The sequence below is a fragment of the Vulpes lagopus genome, chromosome 2 (genome assembly GCF_018345385.1).
Source record: "Vulpes lagopus strain Blue_001 chromosome 2, ASM1834538v1, whole genome shotgun sequence".
Classification (NCBI taxonomy): Eukaryota; Metazoa; Chordata; class Mammalia; order Carnivora; family Canidae; genus Vulpes; species Vulpes lagopus.
The window spans coordinates 51,683,442-51,694,804 of record NC_054825.1 but is presented as its reverse complement, the minus strand read 5'-3'; the positions used below and the strand labels follow the sequence as shown (position 1 = coordinate 51,694,804).

The 11,363-nt window shown below is 34.9% G+C and overlaps 1 protein-coding gene across 6 annotated transcripts in view; it reads right to left on the bottom strand.

The window, feature by feature from the left end:
* The window catches only part of DENND4A (DENN domain containing 4A), a 123,946-nt gene that overhangs the window by 25,876 nt on the left and 86,707 nt on the right, over window positions 1-11,363 (bottom strand). For 2 of the 6 annotated variants that reach the window (XM_041743545.1, XM_041743548.1), the window contains exons 16-22: window positions 9,521-9,656; window positions 8,945-9,151; window positions 8,725-8,853; window positions 8,331-8,472; window positions 7,811-7,942; window positions 4,989-5,105; window positions 3,995-4,126 (exon numbers count right to left, since the gene is read on the bottom strand). In XM_041743545.1, coding sequence (XP_041599479.1) covers window positions 3,995-4,126; window positions 4,989-5,105; window positions 7,811-7,942; window positions 8,331-8,472; window positions 8,725-8,853; window positions 8,945-9,151; window positions 9,521-9,656 — 995 coding nt within the window. The remainder of the gene's footprint in view (window positions 1-3,994; window positions 4,127-4,988; window positions 5,106-7,810; window positions 7,943-8,330; window positions 8,473-8,724; window positions 8,854-8,944; window positions 9,152-9,520; window positions 9,657-11,363) is intronic. The other 4 variants (XM_041743547.1, XM_041743549.1, XM_041743550.1 and 1 more) reach the window with 2 other exon arrangements.

Below are 11,363 nucleotides of genomic sequence, written 5' to 3'. Positions count from 1 at the left end.
CCTACTGAGCAGGGAACCCCATGTGGGGCTCAATCCCAGGACTCTGAGATCATGACCTGAGCTTAAGGTAGACAACCAACTGAGCCACCCAAGGACCCCTTTGTGGGACTCTTCTAAAGTGTTAGTCTAGATATGGTATTGTCAACTATTCTTTTTTATATTTATATCCAACAGAACTAGAGTGCAATTACTAAAAATGTGCCATTTTCCTGCCATGTGATGCATTTAAGTAACAGGATAGGAGATAAAAGGGAATACTGGAGACCATAAAAGCCTACAAACTAATAATGTAATAAGTATATACCATTAACAAGGAAAACAGCACAGCAGAAAGGTAAAGTTTATTTTTTTCTTTATTACCTTATGAATAAAGAAATAAAAACCCCAAAATATGCTTTTAAAACCTTCTGCTTGACAGATTTAGTATCCATCAAAGACTTGGAGGAATCTCATAACCCTAAGACACACAATCCTACTCTAGGATTGCATTTAAATAGCTGTGTGTGTGAGGAGGTCCTCTTGCAAAGTCAAAACCATGTTATGCCTTAAGACAAAGCTGGTTATCAAACTATACCAGAGGTTGGCAAACTATGCTTCTGAGCCCAATCCGGCCTGTGGACTGTTTTTGTACAGGCTCAAATGGTTTTTACATTTACAATCGCATACCCACAAAGAAGAACAGGTGACAGGACTTGTCTGTGGTCTGCAAGGCCTAAAATACTATCTGGCTATTATTTGCAGTTAAGTTAGCCTAAACTTAGGTTCCTATGCATGCTAATTCCACCAGACAACGTTGGATGCTGCATTCCTTTAACACAGAGCCACAAACTGTTTAAATTCCTTGGGTCAGGAGGTTCTACGACATAATTCTGATCAGTAATATTAAAGTGGTAGTTTTTGAGGGTTTCTGGACAAATTTTGTTTTCCAGATAAAAGGGGATAGATGTGGATGGTGGTCCCCTTTTCCATTTTTTCTCCCTTGCACAGACAGATGATGCATGAAGTTGCCAGTGGCCCTATTATAAATATGGTTGGGTCCAGAGAACTGATGGCAAGGCCCTTGAACTAACATCTTGAGCAATTGTTTACCTTTGAATTTTTTATTTGAGAAAAAAATCTTGACATGTTTAAGTGACTGTTAATAATATTTTCTGAATCTTACAGCTGAGAGAATTCCTAGCTGAAATACTAATGCTTTTTCAGATTTAGAGCATTCTATAATTCCTTCTTACCACATAGCCTTTCACAGATTGCTTCCTTCTGCCTGGAGTGCTCTCAATTCCTCCTTTGCAACCCCTGTCCTCACTTGCTTTCAATTCAGACTTCAGATCTAAACTCAAGAACCATATTCTCCAAGGAAGTATTCCCTGACCGTGGTCAACTTCCCCTCAAACCCAGGACACATTTTTCTATTATATGTTCTTGCAGAAACTTACAGCCCTTCTTCACAGTATTTAATCTTTGAGCATTTTTACATTAACTTGATTATTTGATTAATGTTTTCCTATCTCTCCTACCTGCTTTCTCCATAAAGGTAGGGACTGTGATTTTGTTTTTTTTTATTTTGTTATTCCTTATCATATCCCCAAGAAACACCTGACATCCAGTTACATATAGCAAGAACTCAAGAAATAACTACTGAATGAACACTGTCTGCTGGGAAGCAACTGCCACCAAAAGACCAACTCAGAATATGACACAGTATAATATATTATAATACGATATACTATAGTTAAATATGGTAGCTGAAGATAAAAAGTTAAAACAAACCAAAACCAGAATTAGGCTTAGAAAAATATCTGTTTTATTTCAGCATGTTCTATTTCAGAGTAAATTTTCTTGTGGTTCAACTCTCAGTGATTCAATATACATTTATAAAAATGTTAAATTTTCAACATAATCATGAATAACTATAGGGTAATGATTTTATTTTAATATTCAATCAAACACAAACATCTTTGGTTAAACCACTCCAATATCTTTTGGAAGCTATCAGATATATAGTTAGCTAGCCAGCTACATGTATAACTACACGCACATATACACATATGAGTATACAGTGATATAAAATATCTGTACATTATACTGCGAAACATAAACCTGAAAAATGCTTTGAATCCTAGCATGTACTAGTATATAAGAAAAAAGTTATTGGAAAATAAGTATTCCTAGAAATCCCATATACAGTCTTGGGCAGTTAGTGATAATCCCATAACAGATGGGAATGTTTTCAAGCCCAAAATCTTAAAGGTAAATTAATAACTGTAATTCACACTTAGGAAACATATCATAGGCTTTTAAAACCCACTTGGTTAAGCATAAAAGGGTAACCAAAGCCAGATGATGAGTCAGCTGCTGATCACTATGACAAAATGTCAGGATCAAAGGATGGTTTACAATCATATTAAAACAGAGAGGTCATATAAGTAGATCTTCAGAAAAAGGCAAGCATGAATAGACAATAATGAAAGAACAATAAGGCAAAGGCTACCAAAGGCAAGTTATTATGGGTTATAATTAGACAATGAGTAGGTTGCACGGCAATTCCATGATCCCCAGAAAAATTTTAATATTTAAGGTGTAACAATGATCCAAGAAGAAATGCAAAGATAACTACAGTTTAACTTTCTTTCTTTCTTTCTTTTTTTTTTTTTAGAGCTAGAGCAGGGGAAGTTTTTCTATTGAGAGCCAGACAGTAAACGTTTTACTCTTTGTAGGCCACACGGTCTTTGTGGCAACTACTTAGCCCTGCTGATGGACTGCAAAAGCAGCCAGACAGAATGTAAATGAATGAGTGTAGTTGTACTCCAATAAATCTTTGTGAATACTGAAGTTTGTCTTTCATTGTAATTTTCATGTGTCACAAAATACTATTCCTCTTCTAATTTTTTCCAATCATTTAGAAATGTAAAAACCGTTCTTGGCTCGTGGGCCTGTACAAGCACAGGCTGCAGGCCCAATGTGGCCCACGGGCCATAGTTTGCCTACCTCTGAGCTGGAGGCCTATCTAATTATGCTGCAGAATAACAAATATCATTGTAACAAGGCCATTTATAAACAGCCTTGACAGCGCAATCCTTCAAGATTTGTTTAGATTACACATGATATAGAACTGAGCCAATACCAACATAAAATATTATATAGGCAGACTAGTAACACAAAAACTTTGAATGTTATGTCTATTTAACCCTCAAAAAAATGATTTGATGAAAAATTTGTGAGATCACGTATTATCTCAAATCCTAAACTGACTTTTCCATTAACTAGTTGATAACTTACATGATCTGCCAACAGCCAGATTATGGCTTGGTTTTCTCATTAAATAGTGCTAATACCCCTCATGAATATAAGCATTGCTGTATTAATAAACATAAAACAATATATAAAAAGCACTTAAAAAAAGATTTTATTTTAGAGAAAGCACAACAGGGGGAGGGGCAGTGGGAAAGGGAGATAGAGAATCTCAAGCAGACTCTCCACTGAGTGAGGAGCCTGTTGCACCCTGAAATTATGACTTGAGCTGAAATCAAAAGCCAGATGCCCACTGAGCCTCCCAAGTGCCCCAAAAAACAGTATGAAAAGAAAAAATATTAGGTGTTACTATCTAAACTATCTTGAGGACTGTCCCTTTACCTCTGAAAAGACAGGAACAATAATGAAGATTAAAGAACTATATGCTTCATTTAAAAATTAAGGGTGTAAGGTACCCTCAGATGGATTATCTCACCTGCTCCCATTTGCCCCTTCCAGGAAGTCCCAATAGTCCAAACTCAAGAGACAGTATGTGGCTTGTAGGTTTGTCTTTATCCTTTGTTATAACAAAAGCTTGAATAGAGTATATCATAAAATATAGAATTCAAGCTACTAAGCTATACAATGAGAGGCTACACAAATATACAAAAAAATAATTCTGGAAAATAAAGACTTTAAAAATTCACTAGAAATACAGATACAAGATATTCTGCACATAAAAGAGGTTTATTATTCAACTCACCTGTGCTTTCTCCTGACATTTTATCAGCACCATTGTTATTTGTACCACTGAGGCGAACTATACTGGAAGAACTTTGATAATTGAGTTTAGGAAGACAGTCAGCACTTCCTTTCGTACTCTCACTCTCTGACACTGTAAAGATTAAAACAAAATTGTTAAGATAAAAGCTATATAGAAGCTATTTAGCTTTTATTTTTTTAGCTATTAGAGAAGGCATAAAGAGAAGTAGCTTTTAGTTCTAAATATTTCTTATCTGATAATAGGTAATAAGAAAATACCAAACACCTCTATATCTATTTGTTGATCATGAGTAAATGATTCCACTTATTTGAGGACTCAAGGTGTGTTATCAAATTACTAAGTACTGGTCATGCGTGAGGTCCATACCTACATTTTATATTTCTTCTTTGGTTGTGAAACACTGCTTTTGATGGAGGTAGGCAAGGTGGAGTGTAGGAGATAAGTCACAGACCATTAATAAAAGCATTCAATAAAAATACTGTTAAATCTTAGAAAAAAGCCACTGTTTGAAGAAATATATATATTTCTACTATAAGAGTAGTAATTGATTGGAGAGTGTTGTGCCACTTAGGTTATACACTTTATACAGAAAGTACTGGAGTGTTGGAACATTAGGTGGTGAAGAGGGCCTATAATGGGAGGAAAGAGAAGTTACAATGGGAAAGTAGAAAATAAAATTAGTATTTTTATACTTAAAGCCACTGGTATTTTCTGTTAACAGAAATTCAGTGGAGCACCTGGGTGGTGCAGTCCATTGGGCTTGGGCGTCTGACTCTTGTTTTTGGCTTAGGTCGTGATCTCAAGGGTTGTGAGATTGAGCCGTCCCTCCAGGCTCCATGCTTAGAGTGGAATATGAGTAAGACTCTCACTCTGCCCTGCACTTCCCCTTCATGCTCTCTCTAAAATAAATACATTTTTGAAAAAGAAATAGAAGTTCACAAATTTATACAATATCAACTTAAATAATACCTACGGGAACTAGAATCACTTCCTTTCTTATCTTTTTCTTCTTGAATTTCCTCAGTAGATATATCCCCTCTTCTAACTTCATCCTTAGATAATGAATTATATCCAAGATCAGACTGGCCACCTAGGAAAGAAAGAAAAAGAAAAAACCTCCTATGCTGTTTATCATAAACTTCTTCTTCTTCTTTTTATATCATAAACTTCTTTATTGAGAATAACTGAAATTAGGAGCAACATATTAGTGTCCAGGTTTACTTATGAGAAACTTTCTGGATAATGTCCAGCTGAAAGTTTTATTTTGTTAGCCCTCCTTGACCATCTCTATTAATGCAAGAAAGAGATGATCTCAAAATAGTTTTTTTTTTGGCTCCGTACTGTAGTCAAAAGTGACTACGTATATTCGCACTATTGTCTGGGCTCCTAAAGGTACAAACCAGACATTCTTTAGGCCTATGACCTTTCTAGGTGAAAGTCAGAGTTCCAACTAAACAAAGCAGAAGAAAAATTTGCATGGAATTCATAACAGAATATTCACACATAGATCACTGGAGCCAAATGTCTAAATGATTCTACCAAAGAAAATGGGTCTATTTAAATTTATTGATAGGTAAACACTATTTCTGAAAATCCAATTGGATAATTATTGAATTGCTCTTGAGTACAAATACATGGGAATGAGAAAAAAATTAGTGTTACTGCCAAGAAAGGCAAACGCACTGATAGAAGAAAACTTCTAATACACTGTTCTGTTCAAGAGGCCCTCTATAATTTTCTGCAAATTATTTTCACTAGGTTAGCATCAAAAGATAAGATTTTAAATCCTAGTTCTCTGTCTTAACAGACATGTTTTTTTTTTTAATTTTTATTTATTTATGATAGTCACAGAGAGAGAGAGAGGCAGAGACACAGGCAGAGGGAGAAGCAGGCTCCATGCACCGGGAGCCTGATGTGGGATTCGATCCCGGGTCTCCAGGATCGCGCCCTGAGCCAAAGGCAGGCGCTAAGCCGCTGCGCCACCCAGGGATCCCCAACAGACATGTTTTTAAGCAAATCACCTAATCTTCTAGCTTCGAATTCAAGTCTCCAGATGTATAACACACAAAGCAGTTATGATTTTATGAGGGAGACTATATATGGAATGTTTACAAAGAACTATGTAAAGAAACCGTATCTTTCAGCTCTATTTCTATAGAAAATATAAATTTAAAAATAGGAAGATAATCTTGATGAAATTCATCCTTTTATTAGATTATGCACTGCTTTATAATAGATTTTCAAAAGATCATAGTTAAAAACAAAACATAGAGGGGTGCCTGGTTGGCTCAGTTGGAAGAGTGTGTGACTCTTGATCTTGGGGTTGTTTGAGCTCCACATGGGGTATAGAGATTACTTAAATAAAAATGAGACTTAAAAAACCCCGATTTCTCCATTTTTAAGAGAGAATGCTTGAGGATGACTACTATAACTCAGATTAAATTCACATTGCATGATCAAAAAAATAAAATGAGCCAAGGAAGAACTATGAAAATCACATTTCAACACAATTTGCTTATACTTATTAACTCTTAAAAGTGGGCAAAAGAGGAGACAAACCAAAATAATGTCACCATATGCAGACACAAAAGCCTTCATATTTCATTATTAATGCTTGGATTTTTAAATTTACTATTATTATTTTAAAAGATTTTATTTATCTATATGATAGAGAGAGAGAGAGCACACACACACAAGCACGGGGAGCAGCAGGCAGAGGGAGAAACAGACTGTCTACTGAGCAAGGTGCCTGATGCAGGGGTTGATTCCGGGATCCCTGCAGGATCATGACCTGAGCTGAAGGCAGACACCCAACCAACTGAGCAACCCAGGCACCCTCCTGGATTTTTAAATTAAACATTTCTATTTGTTAAGAGGTGGCTCTTATATTTTGTTCAAAATTCATGGGATTCCAGGGTGGCTTAGTCAGATAAGTGTCTGCCTTCGGCTCAGGTCATGATCTCAGGGTCCTGGGGTTGAGCCCTGTGGCAGGCTCCCTGCTCAAGCGAGGAGTCTGCTTCTCTCTCTCCCTCTAAACACCACCCCCCCAGTTGGGGGCATGCTCTCTCTCTCAAACAAAATTTTTTTTAAAAGTCGTGTATCTTTTTTTAATGTGCTAATGAAAAGGGCAGAATTATTCAATAAATTTAAGTGTGACAGTGTTAATTCATGGAGAAAGCTTAGGTACATATCTGATAATTTAATGAAATTAATAGCATCTTCACTGCTAGAATGCTACAAATCTTATATGTATTTACAAGTTTTTTTATTATACCTTTTAATTTTAATATAGCTTAAGACTCACAAGAAGTTGCAAAAATAATACAGTACAGAGAGTTCCTGTGCACTGTTCACCCAGCTGCCCTCAATGATACTATCAGACATGAAACATAATACACTTTTAAAACCAGGAAGGTGATGTTGATATGTATGATCAGGACTTTAAGTTTCTTCTTTAAAAAAACTCTAATAACATTTTCATAATTATAAAGAAGAATTTATCCTAAGAAAGTGACATGATACAAAGATCTGTGTGCTATCCAGAGTTAATTGGATTACCATGGACTAAATACCTGAAAAAATTCTTTTAGATTTTTATTTCTATTCAAATAAAGAATGAAAAAAATGGCATATACTTATTAAACACATTATCAAACCAAGTGCCTAATGTATAAAATTAAAATGTGACAGTGAACTTAAATACATCATCGAAAATTAAAATCTAAAAAAAAACAGGCTAGCAAATTTTGTTTTTAAAATGTACTATAATAAATGTATACATAAGCACACACAAACCTGTACTAGATCTATCATCAGTAGCATATACTTTGATTAAACCCGTATTAAAAGGTGCCTGCTCCACAGTGTGTGTCCCATGACCACTATCCATGCTGCCATGACTAACAGCATCCAGGTCACTGCCATCTGCTTAAGAACACAATTTGACAGTATTTTACTACTCAGATACCAAAAATACACATTAGTTTCTTGCTCAAGCTAGTAATCTACTACCACTGAACACGAATGTGCCACATAATTAGCAAAATACAACTCTAATAACTATAACTATAGCGAATTATTAACAGATACTAAAATAAGATCACCAAAGGTTGATAATTTAACAGTTAAAGAAAAAAAGTGACTTAAGGTATTTTTTAAATGGGAAAATAATATTAGAATCTGCTTAATGGTAATAAAAACTAGGAATCATTAAATATTTTGAAACTATTTAAAATTTTAGAAGTTAAAATTATAACTAGTTGATTAATTTTTTTACAAAGTAAAACAAAAACATCCCTTAAGAACCTTTAATTACCTGAGAGAGTTGTTTGTGATAAGTGTGCCTGTTTCTTTAAAGCTCTTTTGAACTGTGCTACTCCTAAAACAACGTTTCTTACTTTTGTCCAAAGAAAATAGCCACTACGACTTCTTGAGGGCCAGGTGCTTTCCAAAACAGCCTATTCATTCAACAAAATAAAATAATTAGTAGAATAATATGTGTAAGTGAATGCACATTGGCTTTACAGTCAAGCTAAAGAATATCTAAATACATTGTATCACAACAAAACAGAACAAAAAAACTTACTTGATTTACAGAATATATTTTAATACTCTGAAATCAATGCCAAAGCCTGAATCAATGATTTCTGCTAATTAAATTAAGGTTATCTAATCATAGAAGTCTTTCTCCGGTAAATCCAAGTAATTACCTTATTATAATAACCATAAGTAATGGCATTGGGATCAATACCAGCTTTCTGCATTTCAAAAAGCACTCGAACTGCAAGCACGGGCTGATCGTACTGCCCACAGAGCTGCATGAGAATGCGGTAGCACACCTGAAACACAAAGTTCAGAAGGGTTCAGAAACAAAATATCTATGAACATAAATCGAGAATAAAAGAATGCATGTTTGAAAAGAATTGTTACTTCATCAGGTGGATCCATCTTTTTCGACTGCATTTTTTTGAGCACATCATATGCTGTCTTCAGTGCCCTGACTTTTGAATGACAGACTTTCACATAAGCTGGCAGACAAATGAACCACAGTCCATAGCAGTGGCGCAGCAGACACCTAGACCACATCTGAGGAATGGAAGAGTACCTCTTGGCAATTTTATGGGCTGATTTAATTTCCTAGAAAAAAAATGCAAGGATCTCATTAATAAGTTTATACACTTAAGAATCCTTATTTAACTGAGAGCTGAACAAGTGCAAGTCATATGCTTTTAGAGTATTTCCCTGACAAAATCTGTCTATAATTAATACATATTCAAGCCTCTGCTTGAATTTGTATTATAAAATAAGCAAGATAAATTGGTAACATAAGAAAACTAGTTCATTTTTTGAAGTCATATTACTCTAAATTATTTTGGGGATGCTTTGAGGAGCAGAATAATCTAGTCATACACATGGGGTATTAAAATATATTAAGGGAGTATGAGTGTCATATTTATTTTTGTTCTAATACTTGATTACACGAAGAATGCAAAATTGTCAAAGCACCTGTTTTGTTCTTCTGAACATGGGAGAAGGGCTACTAGGACTACTTGACTTTGAAGGCAATTTGTTCTTTCGTGTTTGTAGAAATCCTTCAGGTCTCTCAAATAAATTGTTTCTAAGAACTGGAAATCCATTATAGCTGTTTTTGAAAAGAAAAAAAAATCTCAAGCACACATAGATGATCATACTGGTCACAATCTAAAAAAATTCTGACCAATAACTTCTTAAGAATCTAATTATCTTTCTCCATCAGACTATTATATATACTCAGTAAATATTCGTGCTAATGTTGTCTTTCTTGCTATCAGATTTAGAAATGTAACAGCCAAATACAAACTCAAGTATATTTTCAAGGTAGAAAAGTGAAATAGATTTAAATTTTGCCAAACTGGACATCAAACCCTAAAGTAAATCAAGCAAACTTTGTAAGTTAGTATTCATGTAAATACATAGTAAATATATTGGATAATATGACAGCTGGTAAAGGGCCCCCAAATCAATATTCTTTCAGACAGGATAGCCATTAAGATCATTGCTTTAGGTTAAGATATTACTAGAGAACCATCTTCTTCAAAAGATACAAATAATATATTAGCACATTCCAGGACAAACTCTCATACTATCATGAATTGGTTTATCAGGTTAGCTAACCAGGTTCAGGTCCTCATTTATGAGGAAGAAAATTGAAGAGGATGGAGAAGAAGAAAAGATTAGATTGAGTCGGTCCTATAAGGTGGTGGGCCTAATTGGGCTGCTAGAGCAGGATGTTTTGGGAATTTAAAAGGTAGCTGCAACTAGGGAGAAGACATGCTAAAAAGAACAGAAGGAGCTCCTGAGCATCAAACTGAGCCTACTTTATTAATCTTCTTAAAGACATACCAATAGTTTCAATTAACAGAAGAAAGCCAGCTATTGGGATGCCTGGGTGGCTCAGTTGGTTAAGTGACTGCTTCTTTCGGCTCAAGTCATGATCTCAGTTCAGGGCCTAGGATGAAGGCCCTGCTCAGTGTGGGGTCTGCTTCTCCCTCTCTCTCTTCCCTTTCCCTCTACTGATGCATGCTCTCTCTCTCTCTAATAAGCAAATAAAATCCTTTTTTTTTTTTTTAAAGATTTCACTTATTTATTCATGAGAGACACAGAGAGAGGCAGAGACATAGGCAGAGGGAGAAGCAGGCTCCCTGCAGGGAGCCTGATGTGGGACTCGATCCCACGACCCCGGGATCATGACCCAAGCCAAAGGGAGATACTCAACCACTGAGCCACCCAGGTAGGCGCCCAAGCAAATAAAATCTTAAAAAAAAAAAAAAAAAAAAAAGAAATCCAGCTATCATAAAAGATGGTAAACTATATCTAGTATATATTACCTTAGGGAAATTCAGCAGAGTGAAAAAATAAATATTAAATAATATTTTAAAAATAAATATTAAGTAGGAATAAAATAGGAATAAAATAGCAAAGAAGTTCAAGAAAATTATGTCCCCTAAAAATTTCATTGTATGTATACGGTGTGCTAAGATCATTCTGAATGTCTTAAGGAAACTTAATGCCCTATCGTTTCACACAGACAATGCAAGAATATGAGTTGCCTCTTACTAAGAGGACCCACTGTGCTCACTGAACACATTTAAGTTGTTTCCAATAATGGGATGATTACACCAAAATTATATTGTTAGTCTCAATTTAAAAAGTGACTTAGATTCTTTAAAAAATGGGAACTTTATTAGAGGATTAAATCTAAAAGTAAAATTTAAATTTTAAAAAAGTTAAAAACCAAACCATATAAAGAAAAACAAAACTATTTTAGTGAAACATGCTCCTAAAAAAAGTCTTAGAAGTATAATGTACA